At 40.4% G+C, this 18,588-nt stretch overlaps 2 protein-coding genes across 7 annotated transcripts in view; one reads left to right on the top strand and one right to left on the bottom strand.

Moving 5' to 3' along the window:
- Nucleotides 1-13,659, top strand: part of LOC135488036 (glutamate receptor ionotropic, kainate 2-like) — a 69,824-nt gene extending 56,165 nt beyond the window's left edge. For both annotated transcript variants that reach the window (XM_064772404.1, XM_064772405.1), the window contains exons 8-16: nt 1,336-1,491; nt 1,790-1,897; nt 3,650-3,763; nt 3,937-4,164; nt 5,151-5,493; nt 5,942-6,159; nt 6,683-6,908; nt 7,343-7,602; nt 8,942-13,659. In XM_064772404.1, coding sequence (XP_064628474.1) covers nt 1,336-1,491; nt 1,790-1,897; nt 3,650-3,763; nt 3,937-4,164; nt 5,151-5,493; nt 5,942-6,159; nt 6,683-6,908; nt 7,343-7,602; nt 8,942-9,157 — 1,869 coding nt within the window. In that variant the 3' untranslated portion in view covers nt 9,158-13,659. The remainder of the gene's footprint in view (nt 1-1,335; nt 1,492-1,789; nt 1,898-3,649; nt 3,764-3,936; nt 4,165-5,150; nt 5,494-5,941; nt 6,160-6,682; nt 6,909-7,342; nt 7,603-8,941) is intronic.
- A 1,267-nt stretch (nt 13,660-14,926) lies between these two features.
- Nucleotides 14,927-18,588, bottom strand: part of LOC135488388 (uncharacterized) — a 121,087-nt gene continuing 117,425 nt past the window's right edge. For 3 of the 5 annotated variants that reach the window (XM_064772982.1, XM_064772984.1, XM_064772981.1), the window contains 2 exons: nt 18,016-18,039; nt 14,927-15,877 (listed from right to left, as the gene is read on the bottom strand). In XM_064772982.1, coding sequence (XP_064629052.1) covers nt 15,724-15,877; nt 18,016-18,039 — 178 coding nt within the window. In that variant the 3' untranslated portion in view covers nt 14,927-15,723. The remainder of the gene's footprint in view (nt 15,878-18,015; nt 18,040-18,588) is intronic. The other 2 variants (XM_064772983.1, XM_064772986.1) reach the window with 1 other exon arrangement.

Below are 18,588 nucleotides of genomic sequence, written 5' to 3'. Positions count from 1 at the left end.
TTAAGCAATTTCAATATCGTCATGAGATTCGCTCATTTGATAAGTAATAATTGTCAAGGCAAGTTAGGGTAGCTTTGTTTAGCTCTGAACGCTACGATAGTACATACAATATCAATTATGATATGAAAGACACGCTAAATTAAAAGCAATATGTCTTTTGCACGATGTCTTTACGATAAAAAGAGAAAATCGCTGACCTTGAATATCATATGCGATCTGAACGCAGACGTGATGATATTTAAACTGCAAACCCTGAGGGAAGCTGGAGGAATTGATTGAATTTTGGAAACCATAGATTCAAAGTTTTCATAAAAAATTTAGAGAACTCTTTTGCATAGAAATTGATTTCAATGTTTGCTCCTGGTATTGCTTTACCCTTTTTTCTCTTCTCAACCTTTTCTTTAGCTACGAAGATGTTAACGTTTTGATATTAAATAAATGTAGATTAACAGCGAACCCCGAGGAAAATTATGCAGTTTGGATTCGCGAACAAATGACCTTCTGAATCAAAAAAAAATTACAAAAATGTTTTACTCGAATTCAAGTACCAGTAGGTGTTGATGCTCTAAGCACCATTTGAAGAACTGTTATTTTATATATGCGCCAAGATTAAGCATTCTTACAAACTCCCCAGGCTTACACCTATTTAAAGGAAAACTTGGGCGTGGGTTAAGCTGTGTAGTATGATAATGTGCTTACTCGCCACCTTTCGCCACCATTTTCACACTAATGCTGAAGTCTAATAACGATTTTTGCAATTGCACGAGGCAGTTTTGGACAGGCCTTGCAAAATTTCAGGAAGACAGACTTTAGAACTGTTCACTGCAGTTTAAAGGAGGTCCTTTTGGGGAACTCACGGTCCTGCGGGAAGCAATTTTTACTGAAAACCCAACGTCTCATAACTCATGCCCAAGTTGCCCCTTAAGTCATCAAGGTTCATCAACAATCCACTGTTCCAGTCAAACCATTCAGCGCGGATTATGGCTTATTCTTTACATGACCGGAATTATGGGAGGAATTTCCGTATCAAATGTCATCGAGTTATCAGACGTTCGCCTTGAGCTTTAGCAGTAGCTCAGTGGCTGAGTATAATAACAAACACGACAGAGCTATACCCGCTCCATCTCATACGTTTACATGACACACATTTTCAACAATATGTACTGAAGATACAGTACTTTATACGATAGCCGTAAGTCTGTTTGAGGCGAACCAAACATGTTATCAACATGACAAAGTGAAGAACCCATTAGATGATTGGAAAGAACGTGACATACAAGTCCCTCATTGCGACATGTCATATCATATCCATAAAGTGAAATCTTATTTTTTCAGACCGAGGTTGCTCTAATCTATGACGCGGTTTATCTTTTTGCTCGCGCGCTTCATGATATCGGATCGACGGCGCAGAATATTGTACCACAACAACTCTCTTGCCGGAAGTCGGAATCGTGGGATCATGGGAGTAGCCTAATCAATTACGTCAAAATGGTAGGAACCAGAAAGAATATGTTTGTTTCAGCCTATTCTAACCGAGATAATTCGATGGGTATTTATCAACATGGCGGTGTAACATAAATTGAGTCTCCCTGGAAACGACCGTAATTGAACAATTAAGTATTTCTACAGCGCAATGAACTAACTATCACGCCGGTGTTTGATCATATTCTGGGTAACAACCAAATACGTTACACCGGCAGTTACTAGCGCTTCTTCGAGTAAATTCTTTAACCCTATGTGAAAAAAAGTTTTTTGAACCATCGTCACGTTATGACTCTTCTTCTTCCAGACTCAGATTGACGGTATGTCAGGGAAGGTGCAGTTTGACAGCCGAGGTCTCCGAAGTGACTTTGATCTTCAGCTCACGGAAGTGCACACAAACGGAAGTCTGGTTTCGGTGAGTTTCAGGCTAGTTGCAGATGCTGCTTTTGAACCTTATACCACGGAGTGCCTGCTTACTTTTCTATTTGTACCATAGAAAGAATATATACTATCAAGTTCAATGGTTTGTGGTGATATCTTTCTTAATGTGTCAAACAAAATAGGTATAGTAGGTCTGGTTTCAATTTCTTGGCTGAAACGAAAAGTGGTTGTGGTGCCAACTTAATATCATCCTTACGTTGGGATATCTGAAACATTTCAAAGCAAGATAATGGTTGAAAATTCCCATTATCAAGAAAAGCTCTTACAATGAAGTGCATGTACATGTATATACTTTGTGGGAAAAATACCTGTGGTAGGAAAAGATCTTTAAAGGCGATTTCATGAGAAGTGGTAAGTCATTATTGCATCACCCACTGGGGCATTTGCGGTATCATTTCTCTACGAACCACACAAAGAATTTAAATATTTGGCGTCTCTGAGTGACTCAAGTAACTGTCGGACCTCAATATGACGACTCGCACAATACGTTTCAAATAATCCTCCTATAGTGTGCAAAACTCGCTTGACCAATAACTGCAATTTCTATTGGGACGCTATAGTCATTATCTACGACGCCCATGGGAAGGTATATGGCCACATCTCCTTCTCATAATACAAAAACCTGATAATCAAGTTATGGTACTTTTCCATCGGAAAGCAAATAGGCAGTGACATAGACGGCAGAAGAAACTGTTTACTTTAGCTCATCAAGTCCCCTATTCCTTAGAGATGGTAGTTACTTATCTTTGGGAAAATTCGGTAAATGATCTAGATTGGGCGTGGACCAGTTCTCTGTTTACATTTATTTGATCGAGGTTTGGCATGGCTTGGGTACAATGGATTATGGGACCGAGTAGACGGACCTAAATTTGTATAAATTTAATCATGAAACACCGCTATCATTAAAATAAGCGAATGTTTTGTAGTAAGATTAAAATTACATGTATATGATTATGATATAATATGATATGATATTTTCAAAGCACCCCTTCCACTCAAACGAATAATGTTCATTAGTAATGTTAGTGTACATGTAGTTGCTCAACGTCATAAAAAGGTTACCGGTCTCCCAGGTTTGTCGAACCGAAAGCATAAAGATAACAGTCGTTTGATTAGTCCAGGGTATTCAAAGGGGCTTCTGTGGTAACCTTACACGTTGATGTGCAGAGGGACTAGTTCTTTCATTCGTATGATCATTGGCTTATTTTCGTCTCATCAAAAGAATCTGACATAAACTAGCGGCGAATCAGATAGTTTTCACATGTTATTCACCCGTTCTTTGCACTTTGTAGTCAGCCCACCAACCAGCGTTGCACCTAATGACTTACTTAGTTCCCAACCTGACCTTAAGGGATCTCTTTTTGCTATCTGTCCTCACATTTTCCCAGGTTGCACAGTCAGCTACAAGTCGTAAACATGGTCAACCATTACCGTGATTACACCTTCTGAACTCGCTTAATGTCGATTCTAAATTATTTCTCAGGTTTCTAAGGCTCTAGAAGAGTCGGGGCAAGGTTAACGGAGAAACCATCAATCAAATTAGTAAGATTACTTGCCTCTTGGTCGAACTGAGATGAACTTGGGATGGGAGGTTTCGTCGACATCGATGCGAGGTTGTTTGGACACCTTATTTAGACTTCGCAGGTATCAACGACATCGTACGCATTTCACTTCTATGCCGCGCAGCACAGTTCTTTAGATCATATTCCTGGCCTCTTTTTTTCAGATGGGTGACTGGAGCCTGCGTACCGGTCTCAACATCACGCACTTTTACACTGACATGGACACCAAAGCGACGATTGCACTGGCGAACAACACACTTCGAGTCACCACAATTCTGGTGAGTAAATGCAAAATTTAAATGAGGTTAAACTATACCAACATCAAAATCGTTTGCGCCCTGATTTTTAGCCACACATCAAGGTTAATGTCCGATAACTTTAGCTTATGTACATGATATATTCACAGATATCCTGTGTTTAGATTGATATAAAATGTATATTGCCATTTTAGGATGAACCGTTTGTTATGATGGCGGAACAACCCAAAGATGGAACTTTAACAGGCAATGCAAGATTTAATGGTTACTGCATAGACTTGTTAGAGCGCATAGCATCTATCATCCCGAACTTCAGATACGATATCCATCTTGTAGAGGATGGGTCGTACGGTTCACCAGAAGACACTGACCAACCAATGACATCGCCTTGGAATGGTATGGTAGGAGAGCTCATGAATGATGTAAGTCGCATGTTATTAGTTAGAGATAGACGGCCCATGCTTTTCGCGTTGATTTGGGAAACATAAAACCCCATGATTTTTATTCTGCTACCGATCGTGTTGGAAATTTTGGAATGACTCGTAACATCATTGTATGCCCATGATCTATAAGAAAGCAGTTTTCTCGGTGGGGTTTGTACGATGAACCAATAAGCATTAAACAGTAGATGCTTGGTCAAACCATGCATGGTCACATCTGGGAAACGTAGCCCCGCTGTCCACTGGCCAAATCTAAAGATGAACTAATAATTCACTAATCTACATCTAAGTCAACCCTTCTGTACACGTCCGACTGTCGTCTGCTGATCGTGGAAAGGAGACAAATGACCTAAACACTGCGTCACAAAATGTAAGAGTATATGTATTTTGAAGATCTAATAACTTGGTACACCATTAGTTGCTACTTTTCGCCGCTCTTGGATTTGACATGTTGCTCGTCACTTAAGGAGAAAAAGTCTCTATTATTTGTAACTAATGACAGAGAAGCGATGCGAGATATTAAATGGTTTCATAATAAGAACCTCCAGTCACATGTGTTCCAATCAAAAGGTTTTGTCACGTTTTGTCGCCGAAAGTCAGAGGTGACTGGAGATCACTATTTTATTTGCCGTAACAACAGCAGTCTGTGATTTGTAATTCAATTTTCGCAGCTCTCGAGTGTCGCTTTCACGACCATGTCCAGATGAAAAGTTCGGCAAAATGGAGTCGTTTTTTGAAAATTGAGTCATTATTCATAATGCGAAACCACTCACTGCTAATTCAGGCACATGACAGAACCTTAAAGCCTTCATGTCACAAAAATGTAAGCAGCTAATGTAAATAATAAATAAATTCCACACGGGTACAAATAAGGCAATGGGTTCAATTCCATGCTAAGAGGATTCATGAAAGACAACGCCCTCCCCTTAACATTTTTGTTCTAATTTTAGATTTACCTCACATTTCAGAAAGCAGACCTTGCCGTTGCCTCTCTCACAATCACCTACATTCGAGAGCAAGTTATCGACTTCACCAAGCCCTACATGAACCTTGGCATCAGCATAATCTTCAAGCGGCCAGAGGGGAAGGAGTCTAACTTATTTTCATTTCTGTCGCCTCTCTCTTTCGAAGTCTGGCTCTACGTGATCGCCGCCTACGCTGTGGTGAGCGTGACCTTGTTTGTCCTTGCCCGGTTCAGTCCTTATGAGTGGGTGAACCCGCATCCCTGCAACCCGGAGACGGATGAGTTGGAGAATCAGTTCAGTTTGGTTAACAGTTTATGGTTTACGATAGGATCTCTCATGCAACAAGGTAAACAAATGCATGATCTATTATCATTATCATCAACATGTGGACGCTATTTAGCCAGTTGAAGGCGCATGTACAAAAAGTACTGTAGAATGTATAATAGACCAATATGAAACCAGTTAGGGCAGTTCAGAGGCCACTGTGGCAATTAACAGGATCCTATTCTTTAACGGTGGCGCCTCCGTCATTGAGCTGTGTCAATCTAATACAGGAAGGGGAACACTGTTGAAGGGCCTGGTTATATATGTCAGCAAGAACGACAGCGACAGCGATGCCTGCCACGAAAAAACAATGATCGAACTGGTATTTCTAAAATATTCTACGAAGCTTTTCGTACTGCACTTATGATATGACCGAGATTCTTGATATCTCTGATAGGAAGAAAGGTGACTTTAGTCGTTTGTCTCTACTGTTACAGAAATGCGCCTAATCCCATTACTCCACATTGCAGGTTGCGAGATAGCCCCCAGGGCCATGTCAACGCGGATAATCAGTTGTATCTGGTGGTTCTTCACGCTCATCATGATATCATCCTACACGGCTAACCTGGCCGCCTTCCTGACAGTCGAGAGAATGGTCTCCCCTATCACCAGCGCCAAGGATCTCTCTAAACAGACCGACATCCATTATGGAACAGTAAAAAGTGGCTCAACGCTGACGTTCTTTCAGGTCAGTAATAGCCAGCGGCTCGGTCGTAATCACCGCAACTCGGCTTAGTTAACCAGTCTTCCAACGCATTCGCCACTTCCTCAAGCAGAAATCATGAAAGATTTCCTGTCAGGTGACAGGTTTTGACCAATCGAAAACCCGGTATGTAACCATGGCAGTGCTGCATGTGCCGATCAAGCATGATAGCTCTCTACTGATTGGGCAATATCCCCAAATTGCTGGTTTAGGAAAGTGGCGAATGTTGACCTAGAGAGTCGGAGTCGAGAACGGTTTCGACGCTCGGGTCATTCGTTGATAGAAGATAGAGTCACTTCACACTTCAAACTCATGTTCATGTAACACGATACATCGGGAAACTCTTTAAAACAGCAGCAGATATTCTCCATTTACATACACTTCGTACCACGCGGTTCGTAGCTATTCGTAAGGGTTCGAAACCTGCATTCTATATTCAAAAACATAATGATCTCACGATGGCATAGCGTATTCTAGCTGATTGTCGGACTTTTCACTTTCTTTATAGACCTCCCATATTGCAACGTATGCGCGAATGTGGAACTTCATGAAGAAACACAGGGACACAGTGTTCGTCAATTCAACCAAAGAAGGCATAAAACGAGTGAGAGAGGGAAATTACGCATATCTGCTCGAATCGACGATGAATGAATATTTCGTTCAGAGGTACTGTGACCTGATGCAGGTTGGAGGTTTGATAGATTCAAAAGGTTATGGTATTGGCACAAAAAGAGGTACGTGAAGTTATGATTGATTTATCTTTTTCGACTTCGTCTCCAACACTTGGTTCACTCCGGGCAGATAGCAGCACAGTTTGGCAATGTTTGATAACATCTTTTTTTGAACTGAATGATATTGCTGATCCATTTGTACAAGTCCAAAGGCTGTCGCAATTAAGCTTCAAACTACAGATCGCGGCGATAAACCGGCTCTTAACGTGACTAGGCCTACTGTTGGTCAAGGAAAATAGAAATGCAGTTATACACAGTGTCGTAGTGCAGTAAAAATCCGTACGAAATTGCTAACATTTGGTATTTATAGTACTTGTATTTGTTTATCTCGCTACACATCCGTACTCGCACAATTTGCAATTTTCAAACTCAATGACAAATTTGAGATATCTAACGAAAGACGTTGGCATTTAAAGCAAATATCGTATTTCCTACAGGTTCTATTTTTCGAGACCGGTTGTCCAACGCCATCCTAAAACTTCAGGAAGACCAGGAGATGCATAGACTCTACGACAAGTGGTGGAGGGAGAAGGGTTCCAGCGGCTGCGACTCTAAGGATAGTAAAGAAGCCAACTCGCTCGGCGTGGGAAACGTTGGCGGTGTGTTCGTGGTGCTCCTGGTTGGTATGGCCTGCTCCGTCCTTGTGGCTATCTTTGAGTTTATTTGGAAAGCTCGGAAGAATGCCGATGAGGATAAGGTAATACATGTACGGATCTCCTCCAATAGGTTACTCAGGTGTTGTCGTGGTTGTTCTCATGTTGTTGAGCTTTTGATGTTGATCTGGAAAGGTGGTAAAACATCCAATGATACCTTTTTCATTCTCATGTGAGATCTTTCCTTTTTGATTGAGTATCTACACTAGGAAATTAATGCACACAAGTCACGTGTATTTGACAAACAAGTATGGTGTTTCCAAAATAATGCAGCACACTTATCAAACAATCACTACGACTCTTGCACGGAGGCACAATTTATAAACTCCGCCCTATGCACGGAGGTACAATTTATAAACTCCGCCCTATGTCCTGTCAATGTTTGCAATCTTTTTCCTGAATTCTTTTGGTGTATAAAGAAGGACGATTCTTAGAATAGTATCTTCAATACAAACGGATCGCACTCCTTTCTCAGCTTGGAGGACCAGTACGTGCCCGCCTTAAATACAACGGAGCCACTTAGGAAACAGACACAGTACTACTATGTCCATGTAATAGTATTTGCTGCAAACATTATAGTTTTTTTCTGTTTCGTAGGATGCAACACTTATTTATAGAACTTGACCTTTTAATCCAATCTCACTAAATAGGCAGCATTGTGATAGCACTGTGAATGTGGCGTTTTGTGGCATCTTCAAGACGTTACACTGAATTGAAAGTTGGGGACAAATTCACGATTAGCACAACTTCACAAAGCGCACAGTTATTAGAGGCAACACGCAATTTCTTTTTAAACGAGATTTTGCCTTTGAGGAAAAGAAAATCTAATGTTGCCTTCTTTGTCCCATGTCAAATGCAAAATCTGTTCTTCCTTTCTATTTTCTTCTAGTAACTTAGCACAGCGTCCTGTAAATTCTTTGCTGGTCTCTGTTCCGCAAGCAGGAAAACTGTTCATGGTCTTAGAATGTACATGTACTTTGAAACTGTTTTTTCTTTTGCTCTGTCCCCCTATGCAAATGCCATGTGGACCACTCTCGGTTACTTCTATAATAGTCCTATCCAGACCATTTCGTTTTGTGCGGTACGTTTTCTGACTGAAACATCTCAATCAGTGTTTAGTAATCTATTCGTTAGTCCAACTGAGTAACCAAATGGGATCCATTTTACATTTTTCTATTCTACATTTTGTCACTTTTTATATCTGTTAAGTCTTTTCCATTCTGTTGTAAGTTTTTCCCGCCAGATTGAGAAGGCTCAGATCTTATCACACCCGTCAATAATTTTGCCTGATAACACTATTTAGTTTTCAGTATTTGAGCCTCGAGCTAGACCTTTTTAATTTCTGTTATCACACCTTACCATTATATTTTGACTATTTTCCAGCAATCCCTATGTTCCGAGATGGCGGAGGAGATCCGGTTTGCCGTCCGATGCGGCGGCTCATCGAAGAAGCCCGCGATTAAACCCCCCAAATCAAGGCGAGAGGCCGACGAGCTCTTCGAGCACGGTATTAACAATGGCTTGACCAACTACCATACCCAGTTTGGAGGCCTGATGCCTGGCGATACCCCACTGCAGATGCGGAGTTTGTACGCATGATGATAAACAGGGGTTAACTGGTGACTGGCGGACGCCTATGGTGCCTGAGGTGCTGTGACTGACAGACGCATGGTGTAGAGGGCGCTGTTTTCAGGTTGAGGAGGTCACATGATGAATGTTTTCAGGACGTGATTCTTGCATCATTTTGGGAAAAAAGCAACAATGTCTTCACGACACGGTTGTCGATGCGTTGCTTGCCCAGTGTTTCGGTTCGAGTTGGGCTTCCGCACTAGTTATTGCATAGGTTTGATTTAGTGTGCTCACTCGTCCATAAGGACATTCTCGTTGACGTTCAAGGACAGTATAGAACCAACAGAATCTTTGATCCCAATATATTGAAGTGAGACTCAATCTCTCTTTTCAGTACCTTACACGTCTTAATTCATCATCTACATGCTAGTGAATAAACTGTGCATCAGATTGATAAACACCTGACGAAATGTGGTTCGAGAAAAAGTCGGTTTCTTTACAAAAGCCATTGTTCATAAACATCGAGGCTTGACTACACAGTTACAAATTGTTGTCATAAACAGCTGGGAACCAAATGTCTGCTAAGATTGGTAACCGATCTGCTAAGAAATGCTTATCACAGATAAGGTACCAATGTTTGCACCGATGCAGTAAATGAACGAGTTGGACTCCCTCTACACTGCAGACAACTGGAAAACTACTCATTAAAGGGCTGTAAATATACAAATCAATGTAAATAAAAGTATTTTAGCAATAGAAATTTGATAATGGAAACTAGTATTCATCGGAAGAAGTTTAACTATATGCTCGATTTCTAAAATTTATACGCGCAAATTCGGATATCATCACTGCCTGAGGTTTTTCTATAGATATTTTGATATCTTTCCCTGGTTTTATTTCTGCACTTTCCTTTTGTTACTAAATGTAGCTCACATTTTCTAAAGGTTTCGCCTTTTCTACTGACGCGGTTTCAAAAACTCTTCAATTAAGTGGTAGAGAAACATTTCTCAAGACATTTCATGATCAATCACACATTTTCACAGCACCTTCTAAGTGCAATTGGTTCACAGTGGGCAATCGTACCCCGCTTACTATAAACGGGGCCATTTTATTTCGGCGATAAAAAAATCGCTGGTTGCGACAGATTTGCTTTACTCGCTGAATGACATGCTTCTGTTCCACATCATACGCAAGCTTTGTACGCTTCTCAGCAGTGCACAGTTGAGTGTGTTCGTTTAAAGGCGCGGCGCTTTTTGCTTTGGTTCTTTCAATACCACAGTTGACCCCGGTATATAAGTCTGAAGATTTCAGTATCTTTTAAGTAAAGAGATATTCCATGATTCAGGTATTCATACGTTTTCACTACAATATGTGTCTTATGTTTGCTATCAAAAAATGTATTAAGTAGTTGTAAAAGCCATTTCAGCTCGGGAAACATCAGAATTTGTCTAAAAATGCGCATTGGAATTCAGCCAGTTTCAGTACTTGTTCCTGCTGCCCTAGTCAGCAGCAACAAACACACGAAGTTGCTAATCTCCCATGTAAAATAAACAATAAATATCGTTAGACACAGTTTGTACGTTTAAGTTGGAACTATTGAAATTATCGCTTTGTGTTGTCTGCGAATATATCAGCAGTTGTAAATTTGTCAGTCTTGCGGGTCTTGAAATTTTAAATCCATGAGTCAACTTGGGTCAGTTATCAATATAGAGGCTCGACGACATACAGTACGTCATTTGCAGATGGCGATACTGGTCGCTCAGACCAATCACCCCGAAACGTGGACTATCTCCTTACTTCGCTTGCTTGCAGTCTAAAATACATGCCACACACAGCTTCACAGCATTGTTGTAGCCATAATTGATATGAAAAAAGGCACTCTACACTAAACTATGGTTTATTTAAATTAAAAGAAAGTGTTTCAAATCTTCAAAGATTTTGCTACCATTTTGATAAAGTATGAAACGTATATTGGGATTTAGATTAGCTCTACACAGAGACAGTGTAAGGTATTTCGAGATTTGCTCAAAATAAAAAAAAGCCCTTGCCGGTATAATCTCAACTCGCAGCTTTGATCTATTAGTAATAACTTAAATGTTTGATTCATGATAATCTTCAACTTACTGTCGATCTAATTGACTTAATCAGTTCAGTTAAGTCCATGAATGCAAATAGCATGCTAGCGGGTATAGTGCGTATCATATGTGGACGGGGAGCCTTAAAGGCAAAAGGCATCATTTTCATACATCGTCAACAGCACCAACATTACTTCCTCAAAACGACGAACGTGTGTTCGACAAAACAATACGTTGATCATTATATCACAATATTGAGCTCTCGTGTTGCCACGTGCACGAACCTTATCGACAGTAGTCAGGTTTCGGAACCTTTACGAAATATGGACGTACCAATTTTCGAATTGAGTCGACTTTAAACACTCTGGTGGTCTTTGAGAACTGAAACATTCGCTTGTAGGGTGATTTGCCTTGATTCGGGTTCGTGTTAGTGTGTCAAAGAATCGCTAATCAGCTTAATGACCTGACTGTGGTTGAAATAAATTCTTTTCATTATCATTCAAAGCCCGGTTTTACCAGGGCCTCACATACATGTATAGACACGTCCAGTGTCAATGACATAGTATTTAGATGTAGTCATTTGCATACTATAATCGACGAAGAAATCTAAAAAAAACTGTATATAGAATTGTGCAATGCAACGTCTGTGCTTGTACATGGCTGATGTTATGTAATCATTCAAATGTACATTGTATATGGTGCTATATGGGGGAAGGACAATCATGTTGTCTCGCTCGTTAACCGTTGGTGTCATTCTGAGGCGTTATTCAGATTTTGTAATGATAATGCATATGCAGACTGAGACTTGGGCTCTCTCGGCCAGTTCCTAAGTGACGACATTTATTAATCTTTTTTTCGAATTGACATACTGTAAATAGGCATTTAGAGTGGTGAAAGGACAATACTACCATTAACGCTGGAAATGTCGACATCGATAAGCCTGTTGAAGCGCGTCTGCTATGGGTAAAGATGAAATAGGGCTATTGTACAAGAGCACTAAACCGGCCTAAACACTTCGATGCAGGCGTCATCCTTCATTTAGTAACTAACAGCTTGTGCCGAAACAACGATTGCTTCACTCAATCAAGTGGGTAGTTCTTTATATACAAGAATAGATATGCATCATATAGTGTCAAAAAGATTCTTCTTGAAAATGTCATTGCATACTAGTATTCATAGCCAGCATGTCGCAAATGCACAGGGGACACGACGAGGCCTGGAAACATCACCAAAAATTGACCTTTATATAATTTGTTCTTGTTACATGTATAATATTGGTATGCTGGTAAAGTTCCCCTCTATCAGGCATCAGTGAACATCCAGTAGTATAATTCGTGTACATTTACGCATACATGAAAGAGTACAATTCACATGAAGAGTATCATTTATGTACATGAAGGAGTACTATTCATGTACAAGCACATAAAAGAGTATGAAAACAACATGAAAAAGTATCGTGTACATGAATAATACTTCATATCATCAGGCGGTAGACTGCTGCTCTCAATGACCCTGATAAAAGCGACACAGAGCTGCGGTGTTGACGAATAAAGCTGGGAGGATTAAAACATCAACATAATCATTCTTCCTCCATCATTTTGTAAATATTGGTATGAACTGTTGAGCGATAGTGGCGAGGTGACGTCATGTGCCTTCCTGGTCGTGTTGTCTGTATCTATTTCATCGGCATTTATCATCACAAATTTACCCAGAATCCCCCAGAGACAGAAACACAGAGACTGTTGAGACCAGTGCGGTGATTCATATGCCAGATTACGCATTACAAGTAGTTTCCACTTGGTTCCGCTACAGTGAAAAACGATTTTATCGACCCATGTTATAACTTTTGGGAAAAGGTCTTTGAGCCATCACTTCACTTCTATCGTAGCAGTAAGAGCGGCTCTCTTCGATTGTGTCCCGAAGCAGAACCAAGAGAAGCAACTTACATTACGTAGTCAGTCGCGCGAAATACCACACCGGAGATGATCGACAAGTTGGGTATACATCATTAGGGAGTTTTCACAATTCCCCCGAAACGTCAACGTGAACGTCTATCTCATTAATGCGCGTAAATTGCCCCGCACTGAACAATCGATGCATGTTTGCATGATTTTCGATATTTCACTTTCAACACAAAACACAGAGGGCTCAGACACGTCATACCAGTTATAAAAAAACCCGGCTACTACTCTTTGTGGCGTGATAGTATTAGCAGTATAGTACGTTCAACGTGGAAAAGCTTAAATCGTCGATGCATCTAATGTCATATTCCGAAATTTCATCCGTACTAATCAACGTACATGTTCGAACACAAATGTGAAACAGTCATTGGTTATTATTTGTAATAATATGATTGAAACCACTTGTGATTCCTATGAAATGTTGGTGAATTCGAGTTTCTACTGTGTGTGTTGAATTTATATAATCATCGAAATAAATAGTCATCCCTTGTGTAAAATATAATGTTCTTACACCTTTTATTCATGCCATTGCTTTTATGAGCGCCTTGATACCACCGAAGCGGGCCTAGGAAGCTTGGTAGGGATGTTGACCGAGTTTCCAACAACCAAAGCAAATCGTGCATGGTTGCCCTGGCGTGACTTAGACGCGATAAGATGGATCAGACTTACAACCAGTTCATATCGAGCGCCGCTGCCGCCGCCGACATGCTGAGAGACAGTCGTCTCATGGTGAAATCCACCCGAAGTCTTGTATCAGGTACAACCTGAGGCACTACATTAGACACCTGACAATGCAACTGGTCTTGCAACTCAGAAATGACCACAATCATCATCCAAACATCTTCCTGGCAACTCTCAGTACTACTCGGGTGGTAATTGATACAAGGCAACTTGTTGGGTATCTACTACTTGGGTGCTACAATACATGCTTCCCGAAATTGGTGGCTTGCATTGGAACTAACTTTTTCCCCCTTGTCCGTCATTAAAGGCATTCAAGTGTGTTGGTCAACCATCACTATCTCCTTTGTCCCTCCACCATAAGGCCTAGTTTCCCCTTATGACATCATTATTTCGAACACTCGGCGCCCCATTTCTGGAAAGGTGTAAACATCGGGTTGGGTTGCTCCTGGAACAGGACAATCGGTCTAGCAAACTATAATCATCTCGTGGTACAATCGGAGTATCTATACCTGACAACCCTTCAGGTACCGGTGTGCAAGGGATAGTAGTCCTAGGGCTGATAGTCCGTGTAACAATAGCCCGCATTACTGAATGTTTTGGTTAGGGTTAGCGGTACAATAGATCATTCTGCTTACTTGGTCGAATACAATGCTACCGGACTATGACTCCAGGGGGACTATATCCGCTGTCACACCGGTGTAACTGATGTGGTTGTTCCCCATATTCCAGTGTCTCCATACAACACACTGCTAATAAGGCCATGGCTTTTCAACAGGAGTAACACAAAAACGTGTCGATCTTTCAGCGTTCCCAAACATTGAGTCCACGCACTCAGAAAGGGAAACTCTCCAACGTTACACCGATACTACTACTTGAGGACTGTACTTCAGTGGTTCCCCGTACAAGGTTGGCTTGAACCGAATCACGCCATACGACTGGTGAACTCAGTAGGAGTACCATGCATCCTTCTTGTTTCTTTAACATCCGCCTGTAAAGATTATCGGAGTTGAAAGCTTTTGATCACGGATCCTTCCAGGAACTTTAACGTAAACAAATTGAACAATGGTACAGTTTTGTTAATAAATAGACATTTAATTTTCATTGCACATGACTACTGCACAGAAAGCTCTTTCAAAGCCAAGGGGACGTTTCAAGTGATTATTCTAGTTTTCAATGGCACATACAGAAATGTGAAAAGGAGTCAATGATTGAATTTCTTCTGCGTTGTGCACCCTCTGGCCAAAATCCGTAGGGGCCTACGGCATGAAACCTGTCATTCATGACGTAGACCAATGCGGATCCTTTCCAAAATAAGAAGGAAGATCCTTCTCAGACGTTTATAACAACGTTAGCTCAATGAACACCATATGAAATAAATTTAATACAGACAATAAGGCTTTATGCCATAAAATGTTTCACTCTGGTTATTCTTTCTTAACACATTTCATAAGGTTTTTTTCTTAACATACATGTACATACTTTAAAGTCCTTTCAAAGAGGTCAGTGATGGGGCCAATGATAAGCATGCAAGTCATTGGTCTGGTCATTGAGCTATAAGAGAGAATGTTTATGGTATATTCATAATTTCTTTTTCCTCAAATTCAAAGTGCGCATGCGTCGTAACGAGGTAACGAACGAACCGAAATAGCCGACGGGAAACTGTACTAATGCTTGCGCATGCGCTAATCTGATTCTAAAGGTGCTATGACCTTGATCGTTTCGGTCAATTTTATGGCACTCTTCCGTCGGTTGCAAAACAATTTGACAATCACATACTTTTAATTAACTCAGTCTTAACTATTGCCCTGTAAGGGATATCTACAAGGACACTACTTGTGCAGTGTCCAGTCCGATTATTGGGACATCTTTGAGAAGCCTTTCATCGTCCATAGCCGTAGTTGGTGCACTTGCACTGGCCGGCGTTCCACAGGATTCCGCACTTGCATCGCATACCTGGGCAGCACCGGAGGGTTGGTTCCATTGCTCGGGGCCGGCAGGACGATGTGGCGCATTTAAAATTGTAAAAGGCTCTCCTGAAAAGATAGACGGTGGTAAGGATGAAGATTGGTAAAAGGGGTCGAAAAACCGTACAGTCTTAAAATTAAAATAACGAAGAATTCCATTTTCATTAGCCTTATAGAATAGTCCATTAGTGATGAACTTCAATTAGTGAAGGTTTCGGCCCATCACCCAAATTATATGTTAAAAGTTGAAGAAAGAAGACTCACTGAACGTACATGTATATGTCCTGGCGTATTTCTGATTCATATCACAGCATTAGTAGATATATTAGATTTTCAATAATCAAATGCATACCTCCGCCTCAATGACATTATCATTTCGGTACAGGAGATGTGCAGATTTAGTAAGGAAATACCATGCAAGGAATAGAAAAATCCAGAAATAGCACAGCTGTGCGTGCATTTTCATTTAAGTAGCTATCCAATGATTTATCCTTTTCGGGATGGTCTGCCTGCGAAATAATGGATGACATGTATGAAGACCAGTATAATTTTTTGCTGAAAACTTTATGTACATTTACACTTCATTTAGGTTTTTATGTATACAACTGATATAAAACATTTGCTAGTCTTTATTCATCAATCCATCTGCTAGTCTTCCTTCGTATATTCATTTGTTAGTCTTTATTCATAAGGAATAACAAGTGAGAATGGAATTCAACGTATGCTAGAGGCATTCATATACTAATAGGAAGAAAAGTTCGTAAGCACAACATACATAAGAACTAAGAGAGTAGACATTGCATCACTAAAATATGTTTTTGATTTTTTTTTCTGTTCGTTTTCAATTCCCGGGCTCTGCCGGTGGGCCAGTCGTTCGCACATACCGGTATATCATTTTCATAATTCTGAAAATTTCAATCGATTCCGCAGAAATGCATGAAAAGGTTGGTGCACAGTTTGTTCAAGGCAGGCGCTCTTAGTCACGAAAAGCAGACCTCCAATCCAAACCATTTCCTTATAATAAACAATTCGTACTTCAAAGGTAAAGACATATAAAGTCTATCAAAACATACACACGTGCACAAAAAGCAATTGTGGAATTAGAAAAGTCGGCAACAAGCAAAGTTGTAAACTAGACTCTAAAGCAGTTACGATAGAGTTCAGCAGATTTTAAAGATTAAGCATTTGCCAGGCAAAATTTTAAAGTATGCTCTATAGAAGCAATTGCGAAAGTGTTAAGCAGATTTTAAAGATATCTTTATATATTTTGTTGAACTTTGCAGTCTTTCAAAATATGTTGTTGGTGATGGTTCGTTGACGGTTCGATGAGATGGCGATGCAGCCAAACAGCTTTAGTCTGAATCTTGGACCGCCGACACGCCTTTCAGATTGCACCCTATACTAATCACTTCAAAATGCGTCTTATGTAATTCCAACTCAAAAACATGATCAGAAAATATTTTATCCAGGGTAACGTGTGAAGAAAAAAATATCCAAAAGATAAGAATCAAAGTGGGCAGAGAGTGCAATTTGATTTATTGCACTCATAGTGAACGCACTCGATAACGGTGCTGTATAGTCGAGCCATTATTTTCTAAACGCTATTTATAATATCAACAAATGTGCCTGGAAGGAAGGTCTGTTCCATGCAGGGAAACTCATTTACACAAAAGCAGTATATTTTAGAAGAAATAACGACGAAACAATCACGTTTGAATAAAGTGTCTCTTTAGTATTTATGCATGTTGTCCTTGCGGAAAGCACTTATTCCACGCTTGAAAAACGTCTATTTTGCCATGTTTGAAAGTATTTGTTGTTTCGACTAAGGGTTTTTTCAAAAACTCCGTCTTTCCGATGATGGTAGACCAATTTGCAATTGGAGAGAGTGTCTTCGGAGTCGTGGAGCTCGTTGTTGATGCTACAATTTGAGGCAAATACGAATACTATTTTTCTGATAAATGTTCACGTACATTAGAACCATGGTTGTTACGTCGTCATGTGACTTAACTATTTATATCGTTTCGTACAGTTTCATACAACTACACTGTGGCTTCCTAAACCGCTAGTGAAACATTGCAAAAACGTGTTTAAGCGTAGAATGAATGCTTGCACCCTCCACCAATAACATATGAAAAAGGAGAGAAAGACGAGAAAAGTAAACGGCTTAGTGATACAAAGTTAACCTTGTACCCTGGAGGCCAATTTACCTTTCTGGGGGAGTCTGGAGTTGACTGCAAACAAGAAAAGAAATGGTTAAATTGTTTAAATATTCTAAGGTCTTGATGTCGTCTATTTCTTTTGACTTATAACTTCGGCAGTGGCCGTGGTCATGGTCACATGCAACGCTATACTTTTGACGCGTATAGCAGCGCGCTTATACACTGACACCAAAGACGCTTTTCTCAACTGAAATAAGACTAATTGTTTATTAATAATATTGATAAATTATCATATTATGATTCCAGGCAAGCCATATCATGGCAACTATTGTTGGAAAATGATTCAACTAATTAATTTACCGGTTGCGGGCCGCCGTGGACTCGCCGGAAACCTCTAGCGAATGGAATAACGATTGTCTAATCTATTTTGGCATATAACCGGTGTATCAATCTAAAGCTGTATAACATTAACAGGAACAGTAACAACCGACATCTTCGTAGCAACAACCCTGACATGAGACAGCCATACGCTAAGCTAAAAAGAAAGAGGTTTTCTTACGAGGCTTGCTTCGCTCGTAATCCCAGCACCCGGTTCAGAATGCTCTCAACCCAGCCAAGTCA

The sequence above is a fragment of the Lineus longissimus genome, chromosome 5 (genome assembly GCF_910592395.1).
Source record: "Lineus longissimus chromosome 5, tnLinLong1.2, whole genome shotgun sequence".
NCBI classification, from domain to species: domain Eukaryota; kingdom Metazoa; phylum Nemertea; class Pilidiophora; order Heteronemertea; family Lineidae; genus Lineus; species Lineus longissimus.
The sequence above is the reverse complement of the archived record's forward strand: the minus strand, read 5'-3'. Positions and strand labels throughout refer to the sequence as shown.